General features: G+C 44.9%; 1 protein-coding gene and 1 long non-coding RNA gene across 3 annotated transcripts in view; one reads left to right on the plus strand and one right to left on the minus strand.

Moving 5' to 3' along the window:
• slc12a2 (solute carrier family 12 member 2) overlaps positions 1 to 16,530 on the minus strand; it is a 43,397-nt gene extending 26,867 nt beyond the window's left edge. For both annotated transcript variants that reach the window (XM_037484419.2, XM_037484418.2), the window contains exons 1-3: positions 15,508 to 16,530; positions 1,624 to 1,743; positions 4 to 79 (exon numbers count right to left, since the gene is read on the minus strand). In XM_037484419.2, coding sequence (XP_037340316.2) covers positions 4 to 79; positions 1,624 to 1,743; positions 15,508 to 16,056 — 745 coding nt within the window. In that variant the 5' untranslated portion in view covers positions 16,057 to 16,530. The remainder of the gene's footprint in view (positions 1 to 3; positions 80 to 1,623; positions 1,744 to 15,507) is intronic.
• Positions 16,531 to 16,989: 459 nt separating this feature from the next.
• LOC119226439 (uncharacterized) lies at positions 16,990 to 19,541 on the plus strand. The gene is made up of 3 exons (XR_005121258.2): positions 16,990 to 17,730; positions 18,974 to 19,027; positions 19,143 to 19,541. It is a non-coding gene; the product is annotated as an uncharacterized LOC119226439 (long non-coding RNA).
• Positions 19,542 to 19,651: the final 110 nt, after the last annotated feature.

Below are 19,651 nucleotides of genomic sequence, written 5' to 3' on the forward strand. Positions count from 1 at the left end.
TACCAATTCCAGCCTGTCCCACGATCCACGACATGCGGATGAAGAGCATCACACCCCAAATGTTCAGCATGCAGCGGACCTGCAGAGAGGAGGGCGGTTACTGGGAGTGCATGAAGGTGGCCACTGTGGATGAAGTCTCAATGCTTGACTGCACAACATAGCACATAAACATGTCTGATCCAAACAATAACAACTTCATTCTCCTAACCAAAAGTAAATAATGAAAAAGAACAGAATAAATAAACAAATTAATCTGAGCTAAACTACAGAATGTTCTAGACTTCTTTATAAACCCAGATACATGAGTATTAGTGTTGGAGAGGAAGGAAGTACTTCACATGTCAAAATAAAAGCAGGATGATGACATCCAGACGGCTGGCTGAACTTCCAATGAGATGAAATGTGTGTCAAACAGTCCTCATTGTGAATCACGTCTCTCACATTTTGAGAGTCAGTCCTCAGTGGTTTCACAACCCCCACCGAGGCACCAGTTCACACTCACAACACAAACTCATCAACACAGTGTTGTTCGCTCACACGTACAGTACAGCTTTAATGGAGGGGCACACTTTTCACTAGGGCTGCAACAACGAATCGATGAAATCGATTAGAATCGATTATTAAAAGCGTTGGCAACGAATTTCATTATCGATTCGTTGTGTCGCGCGACTATTATGTTTGAGTATTAAAAGAAAGTTGCGCGCGCCGCGCAGAGCTGAGAAAAAAAAAGTTGAGCGCTCGCGCAGCAGAACATCGGAGAGACCCGTACTACTGTTGTGAAACATGCGGAGGAAGAGAAGCCAATGCGATCTGAAATGGGGGGTGCGGGTCCTAGCGGGCAACGGGGGGGGGGGGGGGTGCTGCGGTTTTCTTTGCAGCGCCAGTAGTTTTAGGTTCTAATCGCCGCGCTCGACTTCAGGGTGTAACCTTTATTATTGTTCGGTCTGAAACAGCGCGCCCAGTGACGGGTGGTGCAGCAATATTGATGTCCGGGTGGAAATCAGGAGAAAGGTCGGTCCGGGATATTTTCGGGAGGGGCTTTGAAATTCCGGAGGGTTGACATGTCTGATTGCAAGATATGCAAAAGTGACATGGCCTGGCACGGGAGCACCACGGCGATGATTCATGATTTTGTGCCTAATATATTTAATTTGGCGGCTGTAAAGTATACATCATGCGATGTGTGTATGTTTTTTGTGTTAGTCCATTTTATTTGCTTACTTAGGGATGTTCAAGGAGCAATCTGTTAGTGCAAAAGATATTTAGGAAGTGCACAGTCAGTTCTATTTTTCAATAAAGGGTTGGAAATTAATGTTTTTACATTTTTTATTTTTTTTATCCGATTCATCGATTAATCGAACAAATAATCGACAGATGAATCGATTATTAAAATAATCGTTAGTTGCAGCTCTACTTTTCACCCTTGACCAACTTTATGCAGATCAACTGGAACTGTTAAAGTGGACACACAGTAACTCTTTTGGTAGCCAAGCTGTTCAGTGAAACTAACATTACGTTTCAGTTAGGCAGCGTTTTATAAGTTCACATACACAGTACACAGTGGAATTGCTTCAAAGGATAGCAGGGATTGAGAATATCAAACAGTCACTGAAAGGGACTCACCAGCACGCCCTTAACCCAGCCAAACTTGACCACTCCTTTGCTTTCGGCTGCCTCCTTAGCAGCGGCCTCCTCGGTGGGGGTGAGCTCATCTCCGTTGGCAAAGCCATCCTCAAAAGGCTCCTTAAAAAGAACACAAAAACAGAATCATGTTAACGGTTGCTGATGAGCAACGGCACTCACTAAAGGATTTTTGCAACGGGCACCGTGTAACCGAATAAAGACTTGAGTGTAAGACTCCAAAGAATGCTCTTTACAGGCGATTCAATAAACACCACAGAATGATCAGGTAATGAATGTAAGGATGGCCAACAAGCCTCCCTCCGGCACTGCTGTGCACATTCCCATCACTTCCATGGAACAACGTTACTGGGCTGCTGTGCTCATTGCAAGCAGCAATAGAAGTGAAGGTTGAAACCATTGTCAACCCCCATTTTTATGTCCTCTGACAGCTATGATTGTGTTTAGAGAATCTTAATTCAATGATATGCAAACTACTTTGTGCTCATAAGCGGTGTTAAGGAAGGGACTTTGGGACACTCACTGTTCATTTTACAGAAGGCCTGGGGAGTTCATCAGATCACACAAGGGGTTTAGGTGTAAAAAAAAAACAACATTTAGAGCGCATTTCGTTTCTCAAACCATTGTATTTTTCACATTGCAGCATTGTTATTTTTACCAGCTTGCATCCTTCCTCCCAGTCTCTGCTGGCACATTGCAGCGTACATTGGGGGCGTTACTGCCGCCTGTAGATCAGTGCGACAACAAAGACAGGGTTGTGTACACATGCGCCCTGACAAAGAAACAAGTCACTTTTTAAAAAAATTAATAAAAAAAAATTTAAAAAAAAAAAAGTGCCATAGTTGGAGTTGGGTAATGTTTTAAAAACACCATTCCTCTAAAAGATCCCACTGATTAGTATCATATAAAGTGCTTGTTTGATACCAATTATGTGAATGGGAGCGGTGTGTGTCCGATAAACAGCCCCACTGTGTGCGTCACAGAAGTGAGTTAACCCCACTTGCATTCAATCCAACACCTGTTGTAACGAACAAGGACATACGTATGTAGGCACACATGTTTCCACTTGGTTAGTTCATCTTAAAAGTACTAATCTACAAAACTATTCTACCATAAAATAGGAAGAATGTAAATTTAAACTAAAGAGTGAAGTAGACGAATGGGCATTCTGACCAGTTGGTTCGATCAACCCTCATGAATCCTTCAATCAGTGAACAAATCTGTATCAAATGTTACTGAAGACTTCAGGCTGGTTGTATTACTTACATTCCATTTGAAAATGTACTTTTTTTCTGGACATGGATGACCTTGGGGGGTATCGATTTAGTTGGCGGACTCTCATTTTACAGCAGGGGACAGGAAGTGCGGTTCTCTGGTTGTGGCCTGCTGTGCAGCCCATTGATCCGCAGTGATGTGCGTGTGCCCCCAGGCTGCATGTCCACTGAGGACAGTCATGTGCATATCCTACTAGTGGCAAACACTGGCTAATTGACACTTTTCATTGATGCATATTAATTACAAAGACTCTGGTGGCCTGCCATGGTTCATTCCAACCCGCCACAGTTGCATGGTGAACCCTGGAAGGCTAGAATCCATTTTAAATGTTGCTCTTAAAATGACATCCAATGGTGGATGAAAACAAGCATTGGTTTGACTGCCATACATTTGAATTGAAAGCTGGCCACGGTAGAATAATAATAATGAGGAAACAAACATCTCTCAGCAAAGAGGCTCCGTTACAATTGTACTATATACAAATCCTAAATTACCCCCCCCCCCCCCCCCCTTCCAGTTCCTGTATGCTGGCACGCGTGCACACGTGTCTGAGCTGCCATTCCCTTTACATTCCAGACTTTCTTGGGGGGAGGGGGGGCACAGGCCGTTGCCTCCATCTGGCTCTACTGGTAGAACCAGGCTCAACTAGCCTGAGGAGAATCACGTACTGCAAGGCTGAATGGAGTTTGCCCTACCATTATAACAGCAGCGCGGCGCACCCCAAAAATTACTTAAAAATGAGTGAAAATGTGCAATTCCCACAGCCTAAACTAATTCTTATTTATCGACACACGACAGTTCCACACTGATATTAATGTTGCGAATAAGTCAGTGTGGCGCTCGCCTAAGGGGGGCAGATAGAGTGCCCCAGAGTGACCACCTTGGTGTAAACCAACCCCATTAGAGCATGGATCTTTTTTTAGAAGTGATTCCAGGCTGGGCATCAAGGAAAGGGTCAATTCAGTGCACTGATGGGTGTATTTTACAGATCACATGATGCATCAGCATTGACTAATGGAGACCAGTCAAGAGTGCAAAGTGACTAAAAAGTATAGTTCTAAAAAAAGGGCAGTCTAAAAAGATGTGGCTTCACAGCGAGAGGAAATTAAAAGCTTGAGTTTGTACAGCCACTAGGAATCGGACTGTATAGTATACGACTCCCTCCCTTTAACTTCAAGTATTTGCTGTACTGCATTCGGAACCCCACCTGAGCCAAAAGACTGGGGGTCGTGAGTGGCTGAAGTAATGATGTCATCTGGCTTTGGGTGACGATGACGCACAGTCGCCGGTGAACGGATGAAAGGACACACACACACACACACACGCACACGCACACACACACACACACACACACACACACACACCTGCTTTAACAGAGTTTGTACGCCTGTGGCCTTCGATCAGTATGAAAACTTAACACCGGCACACTTTGACAAAGCAATGATATCATTATGCAACGCTGAAATGAAGCCGTGCTGCCCTGTGGGACATTAGGGACGCGGTCGACCGGTTCATTTGTAGCCTGCCTCTACTATGAGAGATGGCATGAAGAACAGTGTTCCTCATGGGTTTTACTACCAACAGATGTTTGGAACATTAGTTAAATCTTTTTTACACATATAACCATGACATTTTAGAATTCTACATCTGCTTCCACCTCTACAGGCGACGATCATCACCATCTCAAGCTCCAAACCCACAAAACCCAGCACGAACACCTGAAACCATTGGTGAGCATAGGAAAAGAGCTGGCTGATGCCAAGCTATGATTGGACAGCCTGCTTTACAAGGGGAGGGAATCAGCAAAGGATCCATTGATAGTTAAAACGTTTTAGTCAGTTAAGTTATTTTACCAACAATATAATGCTAATTGATAATGATAAAAAAATAGCTTAAGTGTGGAACAATTACATTAACTATTGTTGCATTATTAACTAATAAATGTGTTTGTGATAACAGTAGGTGTAAATCATGTCGGCAGAAGGAACCATTTGTGTTTGTAATTGAAAGAACACTTTAGTGTAACACTTGCAGGATGCCAAACTCAATCTGTTAACTGTCTCAAAGCTGCATTCTTACTGCCGACCATCAGTGGGCGACTAGTTTTTAGAAGTCTAAGAAAATTACTTCTCTGGATGTATTGCCTCATTAAACATGGTAAACATCAGTTTATGTTCCTCATTTATAGTTCCATGTCAGCATGATGTGCATTTAGTAAATTTCGGTCCATTTGGAGAGCAGCAGCAGCAGCAGCAGCTTGGCATGATGCTGCTGCTGCTGCTGCTGCTGCTCATGGGTGTCAGGTAGAGATGCTTACTTGACCCGATAAGTGGATCTGTGGCCGAGGGCTCAGAGTGCCGTGCAGACAACACAGAACGGGCCGGTGGACATCATCCACATGGCTGAAGCCGCACAAAGGATGGCTTAGCACAGCAATGACAGAGCATCCCGAGCCAAACACGGCAGTGCACACTGTGCCGTGACAAAAAAGATAAACCTTCTAATTCAGTTGGATTTCAAGCAGACTGTCTCAAAGTCGTGAGGTTTTGAATAACAGAGTTGGTGCACAACCCTGCGACCGGAAAACATATTAAAAGCAGGAGAGAACATTGCCAGGAAACACTGGCATGTTCTGCTGACCCACTAATGAATAATCTGGAATTATCTGGGCTGACGCAACACACCTTGTCAAAAACAAATAAGGCTCCTGTTAAGTCAGTCCATTAAAACGGAAAAAACAAACTGCACTGCAGCCACTTAGAGGGACTGAGGAGAGCATTATGCTGGCCTGTGGAGGAGAGCTGAACGTTTCAAAGCCCAGTCGAAAAGACACCTCCAAGAGCAACACAACACATGCGCTGCTCAAAGGCTTTGTCCAATGATTGACGGCTGGATGTAAAGCACATTGGAGATGAACCAAGCTTGTTTGGAGTTCTTCCCTCCGTCTCGGGTCCAAAACAAACTGAGCTATGATACAGGGTTCGTATGACACTGTTGCTGGGCATGCACAACATGAATGGGTCACGGACGGGTATCGTTTACCAATCTGACAACTAGCAGCTGCTTAAATTATCCTCCATTGCTGCTGCATCTCTAATCTGAGCAATCTAACAATTTTCTTTGCGGGGTTTGAAGTATAATGAGTGTCAGCCACTTTGTGCTGTTGCGCAATTATTTGTTAATATCATTAGAACCGTCCCCTAGTACACTGTGTCCGATGTGCATATTAGCTTACATTGCAGAGGTATGCATCTTCTGAGCCAGGCGGATGCTAATGGGTTCTCAGATACCTATTTCGGTCCCCCGTCCTCCCTGCGTGACTCTGACAGAGCCCGAGAGGACCGATCAGATGTCCACCGGCTCAGACATCTCACCATTGTTTGAAAAAACCTCCCACCACTCACTTCATTATTCTTTTACTGCTCTCAAACTCTCCCAGAGCTGGATTCCCTGCACCCCGCTGAGGCCTGTTGATAGAACCAAAAATGGCCAGGGCCGACCCTGCAGAGACTTATGTTTATGAACTGTGTCAAATTACTACTTGAACTGGAGCGAGTGTGAAAGGCGACGAGAGAGGCACCGGGAACACAGTGGGGAGCTTTGTTGCTCTGGTAGATAACAGAGTCTTAGTGGAGCCGATGAGGAGACCGGGTTGGGAACCAGATGGGTTCTTAGTGTGGGGTGCAACATGTGGTGGATTGGAGGCACGGACGGGTCCCTTATGACTTTCACCATTTAGTTGGTATTGGTGTGATAATGATAATGAACAGGTCTGACATTTGGTTTTTCAAGGCAAAATAGTCAACTGCAATATCATGGGCTCGTATTGGTGGCTAAAATAAAACAGTCAATGGCCCATCACACTATCATTAGCACATGTGTCCCGTCCCTCGTTGAAAGGCTCAGTGCGTAAAACAGCAGCAGACCAACAAGGACGCCATCAAGATTGGGGGCACATCCTGCCACATGTGTAGACACAAGCAAACATGTGGCAGCTTGTAAACACGTGTACATAAAAGGAGGACGGACAGTTTTCCATGATGCTTGTGCACGCTCACAGGAAGCAGAGCTCCAAACATCCTTGACTGTTTCGTCAAGCCATTTCCTACCCGGCGACATGTGGTGTAGCCACACAGAGAGAGAGGCTCATTGTGTCAGGGACCAAGTTCAAGGTGAGCCCCAGGGAACGGGACGCACTTTTTAAGCTTCCACTTGGAGGGAACACAAAACACTCATTCCTCTTCTGAGAGGCGAGGCGAACTTTGCTGATAAAAAAATAATAGACACAGTACTTAGTGTAGCGAATATAGTGGAAGCTTTGATATTAGAGCAAGTACAATTAGGGTTGCATGTGCGAAGGCGGAAAGGTTCCAATACATTAAGACATTTTCCATGGGAAGTTAAGCTCGGTAATTGACCTTCGTTTTATGCAAACGTTTTTTTGCAAAGAACTGTATGTAGTTGCGAACAGGACTATGCAAGCACAACTCAGCTGTTGGGAACATTGTCTTCTACAAAACTAAAACGTTGTGTTGTTGTGTTTCATTTACCAGAGGCGCGAAAGAAAACCAAAACAGACGAAGAAACGGTCACTACCGACTAGCTAGGTACGTAACAATTTCTAATGCACCGTGTGGTGGGAGGCTTTTTTGGCTGAACATAAATCATGAAGTGCTCTTTAAGAATACAGCTATTCACAACATGGGTATGGTTTCAGTTAAGAATTAGTACAATGCCATTCTAATCAAAATATCAATCTACCTACCTAACTCCAATCTTAAACACTGGTCTATGAATAAGGTTTACATGTGGTGCATAGGCAGTCATTTAGACCAGTGATTCTCAACTAAAAACAATTTAGTTTTTAGTGGGTCGCGGGCCTTTGCATGGGAAAATAATGGGAATAAAATAATAAAATGTTTTCAGTCAAGCGCGGCAATTAATCCAAAATGTCAATGGGGGGTGGACCTTCAGCTACATCTGCTTCACAAAGTGTAACCAATATTGTCCATCTCCAATAGGCTGCCCCTATCAATGGCTTTGTGCCTCCCCACAAACCACCAGAATGCAGGGTACAACATGGGTACAACAGCAAATTCATTCCAATTCTCTGATATATGAGCCACCAACTTGTGTGGCTGTGTGCGTGGCAGGATTTTAGTCACCTGACAAAATCTCACTCCAAGGTTTTTTGAAAAGTTGGCAGGTATGTAGCATGCTGATTACTTGGAAAATCTAAAGTCACGCTCATTTAAGCCAAGTACAAATTCACGTGTGCTGGATAAATAACAATTATCATTTAAGGTCTGTGCTTCATGGTTTGTTCGCCCCACTGTTGGCTCAACAGTTGTTTTGCAATATTTTTGTTTTTCTTCCAGTATCAGTCCTGCCCATTCATATTAGCCACAGCGAGTTTATTACTGCTCTACGGGGGGTGAGGGTGAGGGGGCATGCTGTTATGTGAGAAAGTGATGTCAACATTCACCCCCTCCACTGAGACCGGCCGATCCCCGAAGTGGAAACAGCCCACGTGCTTTTCGTGAAGTGCTGAGCTTAGCGGTCAAAGCGTCCGAGCAGAGCGGTCTGCATGCGACAGGAAACGTGAGCATGAAGGTCGTCCGCGTTGTGATCCCAGAAAGGGACAAAAGAAGGCAGAGCAGGGAATGTTGCGTGCGTGTGTGTTTCTATGTTGGAAAATATTATTGTAACCCAAAAAAGAAAATCCCAGATGTTTGACACAAGCGCTTCATTCAGATCTGGAACACAGCAAATGCTCAGGCCTGAAAAGAACAGCTCAAAAAGGAGCTCGCTGTGAAGGGGACGTTGGCATAGCGCCACTCAGGGTATTATACGGCTGTGTGAAGGGCTCTAGGCTGACCGCGTCCCCTTAATGAGTTGCTTTTTTACTACATTGTTGTACAACCAGGTGGACAATTAGAGGGCAAGTGGTGAAAGGCTGGGCTAGCTCGGATGCATACATTAAGGTCTCACCCATGGGAAGTTAGGGGTCTGGTCAGAAGGGTCAGTGATGTGGGCTATAAACATTCTCTAGTACCTAGTCGTTTTATCACTATCAGTCCAATGGGGACCATTCCTGCTCGCCTTCGACACCATTTCTATGTTGAGTTCAGTCAGTACGAGGACGGGGTTTGCGGAGTGGAGCTGATCCGTTTCACTCGGGCACCGTCTAACCCCCCCCTCCGCTCTGCTCGAGGGCCCCAGTCCTCGCTGCAACTTCAAAAGGACAAACTGGGCACCATAATTCTAAGAATTCTCATGTCCTTAAGCAACGTGATGCAATAACGCTGCCAAGCGGCTTTTGATCGGCAAGGTTCTCCAGATTCCAACAATCCTGCTGACAACCAAAAAGGTTCAGATCAGTTAGAAATCAGCCCTGTTGCCAAACTCTAGCAACTGTAGATAACTGTGTAACTCAGGCCTTACACTTGTTTTTTTTTCACGAACTGGTTTGCAAACCTCCCTTGGCATTAGAGAAATATGACACTATAGTCACGTATAGCACAAATGTGCATGGTCTTGATGGCCTTTCCAGGACACAAAACATGTATTCCCAGTTTAATGACTGGACATGCGAGTTGGTACAAAAGGGGGGGGGGGGGGGGGGGTGGCTGTGCCATTTCTGACAACCGGTTGCATGTGACACACATGGATGTAGGGACAAGGAGGTCCTCTGCAGACAAAGCCCACCCAGAGGTTAATGAGCTGGGACTGTGTGTTACCACAGCTGTAGATCATCGGCCATGGCTGCTTCTGCTGAGACAAAGGGACTTCGTCTCCTGTCAAAGGCCACGTCAGAAGCCCAGGGCGTCCTTTGCTTCCTGTTTCTGGGTACAATGTGTGCAGCTAAACAAAGACAAGGAGGAGCAGCGTAGAAATGGGAGGGAGGGAGAGATGGCTACCAAAAAAAGAAGAAAATAATAATTTACACGCAACACTAGGACAACGCATCCATTGTTTGAGAGCTCAACATCTCCTGTAAAGAGCAGCAAAAACCAGAGCCTTGCAATTTGCTGGACAACACTAAGGAGAAGAAGAGCAGCTGGCACCTTGTTTTACCCGTTCCACTTTCCCCACAAACACCAACATCCATGAGGCTGACATGGGTGGAAGCCTTAACATCAAATTTCATGAGGAAAAAAACAAGGTTGTATCAGCACACTGAAAGCGTGTCAGGACATGCATACACCAAGACGAGCCATGCTCGACATAAGGAACTTCAGCCAGCCAATAGTTGGCGGCTGCATCTACACCAGGGGCGCCCAATAGGTCGAGCGTTACTGACCAGTCGATCGCGTGTCATCCATTTAAAAAAAAAAAAATGACGTCACGCACGCGCGGTCAACCACGAGTGATGACCGAAACTAATGCTAATTGGAGATCCTTGCTTACTAACGGACGCATTGAACGTCGTTTTTGGCTGAACATAAATCATGAAGTGCTCTTTAAGAATACAGCTATTGGGCATGGGTATGGTTTCAGTTAAGAATTAGCATAATGCCATTCTAATCAAAATATCTACCTACCCAACTCCAATCTTAAACACTGGTCTATGAATAAGGTTTACATGTGGTGCATAGGCAGTCATTTAGACCAGTGATTCTCAACTAAAAACAATTTTTAGTTTTTAGTGGGTCGCGGGCCTTTGCATGGGAAAATAATGGGAATAAAATAATAATAATAAAATGTTTCTTCAGTCCAAAGCAACCCAGGCTGACTCCAGTAAGGTCAACAACCAGGAATGTGCGGGATGCTCGTGGCGGTTGGTGACCGCTACAACTTACCGGCCGGTCCTACCCCCCGTCAGCCAGTCCTCAGAGAGGAGGCGGGAGGGGGTGGACCGCCATAACTTGATTGAAAAGTGAGCACCCCTGATCTGCACTATACCATGTTCACAGCTCACAAGGATCAGATACTTATTTGGGATAAGTCTGGGAATCCTTTGAAATCTTTCAATAGCAACTGCGGAAAATCTACTTGGATTTCAGTATAACTTACATTTTAGTAATACAGAAACTGAGAATACGTCGTTTTTCATTGTGAATTTAATAGTCAGTGAAAAGCCACACTTCTATTAACATTGTGCAGCAGTCTTAAAATGACAAACATACCCATAGTAATTAAAGATGTTTTCATTATGCTTAGGGTAGTGAGCTTACAAATAGGACGACAAAAGAAGCTTTAGATGAAAACTAATTAATTACATTCAGTACAGCTCTACCTCACTGTATTAGACAGAGTTCATTAGTTCTGACATGATGGTTCTATCACAGCCAATTATGTCAAACACTAGGCATGTAGTTAAGAACGTCCCATGAGGCCGTGTGTGAATGAGGAGAAACCCACACAGAACAGTGGGGAAGACCGAGGAGGACCTCACACACGCGCTGGCAAGTCCAAACACAAGGTTTGGTTTATTCAATGGCCAGGACAAGTTCTGATGGTACAAAAAACCCTCTACAACCAGCTTTCTTAGCATCAACTTAGGCACTGGTATCGTTTTATAAAGTATCAATTTAGCGACGGTATGGGAAAAAACCCAAGCGATACCATCCCTACCAAGAAGTGACAACAGCAAAGCGCAGTCACACCCAGTGGCGCTGCATCACTGGAGCATCAATATTTAAGCGCAGCGCGTTTCCGCCTGGCTGCTCAGACTGAATAAATGTGCCCCAACCCTCTTCGACTGGTCAATACAGACCTAAACCACACGGCTGCCTGATGCCGGGGCAGTTACACTAGGGCAGGCGGCGAGACACGCCAACCCGTCCCTGCTTGGAATGTCCCATCCCAGCGGCCTCCTGGTGACGCTCACCGTGTCTGAACACGCGATACAAGTGTTTAGCAGCCATCGGGGGGGGGGGGGGCTCTTCTACCACGCTGACTGGCTCATGGATTGCTGGGGAAAAAAGTCCATGGGCAACAGGCGATTGATACAGTGGAATTTCCATTGCACATGTCGATCTGGGCACGTGGTACAAAGCAGGCAAAACACTCCAGCGGTAGAGAGGCTACAGTGGAAACACCAGGGTCGCCCCGACCTTCAAATCACAGCACCCCCCAATGTCATGATGCAAAAGTCCCTTGCTTGACAGAGCTGCCTCTATGAATGGGAGCCAACTAATTAAATCCAGGTAACAGCAGTAATTTAGTGGTGATGAAACATGTACGATGTATTCCGCCTGTGGAACACAATAGGAGACCTCTTTCAAAACTTTAAAAAGGAAAGAAAACCACTTTTCATCACAAACTACTTGAGGGCTGGATATGGGGGACAGCTTATCAGCTGCTTCTCAGATTAATGAACGGGAGATTGCTTTATAACATTTTGCATGAAAAGAAGTAGCCTGCTAATATTGAGGAACACAGTGGACAACCTCTCGTTCCAGAACACAACTTTGCTCTTTTGGGGCTAGACATTGGACCAGATACTTATGAATCATTATATGCCGATACATCCTTTGTAGTGAAAAACAAAAGAAGACCGAAGACTCCACTCAGCATACAAGAGTATGAGGAGTGAAATGTTGCCCTTGACATCTACGGATCCAACAGAGACTGCTGGCTGGGTTTTACTCTTCTACAGCAGCCCATGCGTCCACCCATTGCGTGCAGCATCACATCCTGCGTATTGACATTCTAAGTGGTCATACCATTTCCAGTAGTAAGATTGATGATAGGTAGTCCTTTGCACAAAGTCATGTGCCATAAAGCAAACTCAGCATAAACAAACTGAGCATTACGAGAGCTTTTGACCACATCCATCAGACGGTGCAACTTCCTCAAACAGAGGTTCAGTCAGGTGTGTTTCCCAATGTTGCTGCTTAGCGATGACATGATTATGAAATGTCATAGCCCAGCAATACCCTGTATGCAACAGATACCTTATACCCCAGGTGATTCTTTTTTAATCATGATGTAGTACATTTTTGTAAAGTCTATGGAGAAACCTTTCTGAAATTATACAATTATCACTGTGGAATGCAAGTGTGCAATTTCATTATCTACTTGCTTAAAAACACAATTATATATATTATATATATATATATATATATTACTATAATAAATCATGGCCATGATTTACTCACAATAACCACTTCTCACTTCAGCTACCCATCACTCTTCTAAATCCCATCGGTCAAGGATGTCAAACCATGAAAACTCCCTCATGAAATGTTAATAAGCAACACTCCTTTACATATTAATTGTGTTCAATCCCAAAATTGGCACAAAGACAGGTTAAATATCAGTTTGAGGCATCACTGAGCTCAGCAGGAAGCCTAACTTGTTTTATTCAGGCCTGAAGATGTGCCAAGAGGAAGTTACTTACCAGGAAGCTAAAGACTTTTGCAACAAATGTCACTGTGTATAAACATAGGAAACGTTTTCCAGAGGTTGTAAAAAGATTTTTTTTTAAACTTCACAGCACACTTTGTTTTCTGCTGCGTTCACACCAAAAGCGAAGCGAATTTGTGTCACTCGCCCAACTAGTTGTAGTTATTTCGCGTCCCATTTTTTCCGCTTCAGTCGCACTTGAAAGGGGGCGTGGTTTATGTTACTTCCACTATCCACCATGGCAATAAATAAACACTGTTTCTGCTCTTTATTGTGCGAAATACACAAACGTCACGTTTGGGTTCGGTACGTCAGTCGTTCACCGACTCCTCCGCGAAGTGCATCATGATGACGCCGCTTCCTGCGCTGCTTCAGACTGACCAGCAGCCAGTTTGATGACCTGTTGTGTCGCTGGGGGCCTGCGTCTCTCGGTTAGACACAAACTAACGTACAGGCGTTCAGTCTCCGCTGTGTGAGTCTCCGCTGAGCGGCTGTTTCATGAAGTGCATTCACGCTGTGACAGCAGGACGATGGTGACGACGAGCGGCGCTCCTCAACTCTGATTGGCTTTCAGAAGACAGCGTCCAACGAAAAATGTGCTTCATTCCCGACGCGTCTGTGCATTGACTTTACATGGGCATTTATTAGAAATGAGAAAATACTGACACACTTGTAACTTAAATTAACCAAATAATGAATTATCAAAATAGTTGGTCATTCATTTTGAAGACTGATTCATCTTTGTACCAACACATGACTTCCCACAATACCTTTTTTGAATAAAAGGCAAACTAAAAGAAGCCAGTGGGGAACCACCCTCCTAGATTAACTTCTGGACTGTCTTTCCAGTTGGATTTTTTATAAGAAACGCAAAAAACACACCACCTGCAGCGCTGTTTCAAGGTGCCTTTGATGGAGCTGGGGTGACCTTGTGGGTGCTAAGCAAAGAGCGTGGAAGCCAGCTCTGAACACACATATAAAAGACTATTGTGTCAATTCAATACGCAACAGTCTCCAAAGAGTCCAGGCATTCTATTAAATACAGTCAAGCCCAATCCGAGTGACCAGTAGCAGTTCATCGACAATCAAAATAAATGTGAAAAAACGGGTTGATATTTCAGTCTATGGCATTTGTGGTCTCATATCTGCTAACAGTAAATATTCTTGTAAAATGTCCCGGTCACAACCAAACCGAACCAAATTTATGGAATTCTTCAAAGACGTTTTTATGTAAAAATATATAAAACAGCATTATCAGAAAGCCCCTCTGATTCATGCAGTTATCCACATGTATCTGCATCAAAGAACCGTATGGGACTCAAAGGGTGTTGGGAGATAAGGTGCTACAGCTCACTGTGCATTTCATGAATGTCTTCCATTCATTGTGTAGCTGTTTACTGTGCAGGAATATCTCTTTATTCCAAGTGAGTGACAAATTCATTAGGGCAGTGATGCATGAGCCCACACCTGCCAACAGTCGCTTTGATGTTTATCAAAATGTAACCTTGACAGTTAAAGAAAAAAAAAAGGCTTTTCGGGGTCAGATAAACAGCAGGTGTTCTTCTCTTGAATCACAGGCAAGATGGGACTTGATGCCAGGGCCTGTTGTGGCCCAGGTTCCACTGTGAAAGACAATGCTATTTTCGATAACAGTGTGCTTTGAACCTTGAGTCGACAATTATGGGGAAGTTTCACCATACCAGTTTCTTTGCGTGCAGATGGTTCCGTGTGCACAAAGCCCAGAACATCCTACCTGGTGAACTACAACAACGGACATACCGATGGAGGCTGTACCTCACCAATGCACTTGCAAATCACATATGTAAATAGTGTAATTCTCAGTCAGACAATTAACGCTGCAGTGTTATTTTAACAAGTAAAAAACAATGACAGAGCATCAGCATTAAATCATCAGGTAACACCACGGTCCACTCCTCCTTTGCTCTGTCGGTCACTGCTTCAGCCCCAATGCATGTGATACAACAGCCACAGAACCTGCAGTGGTGCAGGTTTGCTGTGAACTATAAGGAGCCGTGAAGGAACAGCACGTGATATGTCGGTGTGCACGGTCTGCCGGTACGCGCCGCGCGCGACACGACTCGGGATGTAACGACAGGGTAGTGCTTCAGGATCACTTGAGGATGGGAGCGCTTCATTTGATCATGACGTGCATCACTCGATACTCGTATAAGAGTGCTGATAACAAGCTGCTTGGGGGGGAAGGGGAAAGAGACTCACCTTGTCCAGCTCGTCGTGCAGCTCCGACAGGGTGGGTCTGATGAGTTTCTCCCCCAGCGGCGCTGATGTCTGCCGGTAAAAATCGATGTTGGGCACCGCATCGATGGTGTTGTGGCCAAAAGTCCTCATGTAATATGTGTGGGTATGGGTGTCGTAGTGATAGTGATGCTGGCCCCCCGTGGATGAATGCAAGCTGCTCTCGCTCATCACCGTGTCCCCGTTCTGCAGCCCCTCTCCCTGTGCCTCCGGAGAGGCCGCGCTCCCCGCTTCGCTGGGATCCGCGAAGTTCACCACGCGGAACCGTCCTTTGGCTTCCTCTCCGCCGCCGGCACCATGAGCCTCTGGGGGAGCGGCAGCGTCGCTGGATGGGACGGTGGTGGAGGAGTCGGAGGTCGGGGACTTATCTTCAGTGGCGCCCGCTGCCTCGGCCACAATGTCCACCTGGAAGCGGCTCTGGCTCGGGGTCGGACCGAGTGGCTTCGGCCCGGCATCTGGGGCTAGAAAATCACAATCCGCCGAGGCGGAGGGTGTGGAGGTTGGCGCTGACATGGCACAAAAAACACAAATAAACGTGGAAACAGTGTTGCCGAGGAACACGTTGTGGCCCACAAACTAACTGGAGGAAGTGTGGAAGCCCCGGAGTCGCCCCGTGACAAACGCACAACAGTCTTCCTATTTACCGGGAGGAACTCGGTGCCGTGCCCGCTCAGAGACGTTCGGAGAGCGGTAGTAGCTCGTTAGCTGCCTCGGAACATGAGGCTACGGGCATGAAACTTTTAGCCACTCTCCCCCTGCTTCTTCCGCAAGAGTAAATCCAAAAAAGACTCGTATCTTTGTCTCGCCTGGCCACCGTACAAAGTCCCGTCCAGCTCGGTCTTTCAGTCGCTCGGTGAGGGATGCTGTTGTCGACCTTGCTGCCGCTCCTCCTAGACTCCCGGAGTTGTCCTCGCGTCTATTATCCACACTGCAGTCGGCATCATCGGAGGGTGGGCTCCCACTGAATGGGGGCCTCGCGAGATGTCATCCATCACGTCATGCTGTAGTCTCACATGGTATAAGATGTCGCGAGAACACATCATATTAGCCCAAACGGTATGCGTGACGATGATAAACTGGAGGGAACATTTATGGGAGGGAAGCGAACGGGACGAAGAAAGGAGGGGGAGGAACTGCACCGCAAGGCCTACCAATACTGTCTGTCTCTCTCATTCTCGAAGCTTCCTGTATTGCTCCACAAGGGGAAGGCTGTTACAAATGTTTAGGGTCTTTGCTGCCAAACCGTGTGGTCCAAACTCTTGCTACTGTGGTGTTTTTCAGTGCCGATATTTAGTTTGATACGGGATTAGAATGCAGAAACATTTGATTGGTTGCCCCCACCTGCCCTCCAGACCCCCAGGACATATGTCCACCTCTACAGCAGAGCACGCTGAACATATGTCACAGAAACCCTACTGTAAACAGTACCAGCCAAAGGTTTGGAGACACCTTCTCCTTCAATGGCTTTTTTAAAAATGTTATATTATCAATATTGAAGACATAAAAACTACAAAAGAACAAAAATGGGATTATGTGGTAAACAAAAATAGTGTTAAACAAAGCAGAATGTTTTAGGTTTTTAGATCCCAAAGAACGCCTCGTTCGCTTTGGGGACACATTGGCACACTTGGCATCCATTCAATCAGCTTCATGAGGTATTCACCTGGAATGGTTTTCAATTAACAGGTGTTCCTGGTTAAGAGTTGATTTGAGGAATTTCTTTCCTTCTTGATGCGTTAGATACCATCAGTTGTGTGGGCAGGTTTGGTGACAGTTCTACACAGTGATCAGAACTATTCCGCTACAGATTTGATCCAAATCCGGCAACTAAGCAAAGAGAAACAACGATCCATCGTTACTTTAAGACAGGAAGGTCAGTGGAACATTTCAAGAGCTTTGAATGTATCTTCAAGTTCCGTCTGTGAAAACCATCAAACTCTACAATGAAACTGGCTCTCATGAGGGCCCCCCAGGACCGGAAGACCAAGAGTTACTTGATGTTTTCAGGACAATGACCCCAAACACACCTTCAGGCTATGAAAGGGCTCACAAAGGAGAGTGACGCAGTGCTGCGTCACATGACTTGGCATCAAGATTCAATATGACAAGGCCCCCATCCACAAAGCCGGCTCCGTCAAGAGATGCTTTCCCCATTCTGCTGAATGAAACCTGTCCAGAACCTTCTAGGTGAGCTGGTATTGAACGGCAGAAGCCATGTTCCACTCTCTGGAGGAAAGCCTGAAGCTGTGTAAATGTGTGCTGACATCCTATCACATACGTACAGTGGTTTGGGCCCCAAACTGTGCTGCAGTTTGTTAATGCTCTGGGACCGCTTGCTTACAGAATCATTTAATTTTCTATGTTGGCTCGTTATACACTGGGTCCAAAGTTGCTGTTACTTTTTCATCATAATATATTTGGAGCAAGCGGATGCCTGATGCAAACTGGTTCCTCGGAGGAGCCATGGGACTAGTATTCCTCTCTAAATTACATTGACCTTTTGATCACATGGACCTTAGAATTACGTTGTCGGACCCCATTGGTCCACTTTAGCACTAATGATGGCGGTAAATGAAGTTATACCAGGGATAGCTCAGTTACTTAATGTGCATGGAGTAATTCAATACTGTAACATACATGAATGTCACTGTTTTTCACACATTTTTTCAATTTTTTTATTATTATCATTATTGTCTTAGAGTATGCATCAGGTAATAAAGGGATGGTGAAAACTAGACTGAGAGCAACTGAAAGCCCATAACAGCTTTTCTGGGCTAAGGCCCAAGTTGGAGCCTGAACATGCCTATAATTAAGAATTTATTCCAAAACCAGAAAGTTTACCTAAGGTTGAAAGTTGCTTTTGTCAAAAAGAGTGCTGGCTGAATAGTTGCTTACGATCTATTTTTGTCCTCAGGGATCTTGATATTAAAGACAATGTAGGCGACAGATTTCACACTGCTGGTCTTTCCCAGCACGGAAATGTCGAGTCAACATACGAGTTATGTCAAAAACATCTGACCGTTTGATGTGTCTGGCACTAATGACACCTAACAATAAACTCCAATTTAAACAACTGCCTGATTGTTTTTTAGTGAAAACTGGATATCTGAGATTTAAGAAGTACAATATTCTACATAGTAGATAACATAATCCAGGAGGTACCAGCACGTCATCAACAAATATAATATGAAATGTAATAAAAATACATTCTGTACATTCATCCACAATAAAAAGCTAAGAGCACTTGTTAGAACTGTAATTTTTGATCAGACAGCAGTTATTAAAACATAATTTGTGTTTAATAGTTGAAGATTTCAAAGTTCTATTACTCTTTTTTACCTGTAATAAAGCAATAAGGGGATACTGTATATTTTGTTAAACAGGAAAATTGGGGAAAGAGGGTGAGATTTCTCTCCTCTTTTGTTTACAGTGGAAAGATCAAACTTTTGTTTCTAATCATACAGTCTTCGATAAACAGACAAAGGTAAATATTAATCATTTCTTCCTTTCACTGTGCTGAATTTGAATCTGAAATGAAGTAGATCCACTTTTTATGCTAAGCTAGGCTAAGCGTGTTTCGAAACTATTCCATGTTTCAGGTCTTGCCATAAGGACCCCTCCCTTGTTGCATGTGGCCCATCATGTGGTCCTACAGACCCAGAACCCAATGCCATCTCCGACTGGAGTCTTTAATCACCCCATGTTTTTGTGTGCATGCGTGTAGAAATATGTGTGATTGTATAGTATTTCCAAACATCTTACAGCTAATCAAGAGGGCCCCTGGGGCTCCTGGGCATGGGCGTAAATAAAGAGTAGGCAGTGAAATGGGTGTAACAATGTTATTTAGTGTGTAAATATCTCTGTTTTGTTTGGACACTCACAAGTGTCCTTTGTGTAGTGAAGCAGCTACTGTTTCTGATAAAGGAAGGAGTGGTGCTCGATCAGATAGGAACTCGGGGATAATGGTCTCCCACAGGTGGCCCAGGAGAGGGGGGGGGCATGGAACAGCTGCTGGTAGCCTTAACGGGCTATCAGTTTTAATTGACCTCTTATCCCATTCTTACTGACCTGTTGATATCTCGGCCTCCATCTCATTTCAATGTTGAGC

This window comes from Pungitius pungitius, chromosome 18 (genome assembly GCF_949316345.1).
Source record: "Pungitius pungitius chromosome 18, fPunPun2.1, whole genome shotgun sequence".
Taxonomy (NCBI): domain Eukaryota; kingdom Metazoa; phylum Chordata; class Actinopteri; order Perciformes; family Gasterosteidae; genus Pungitius; species Pungitius pungitius.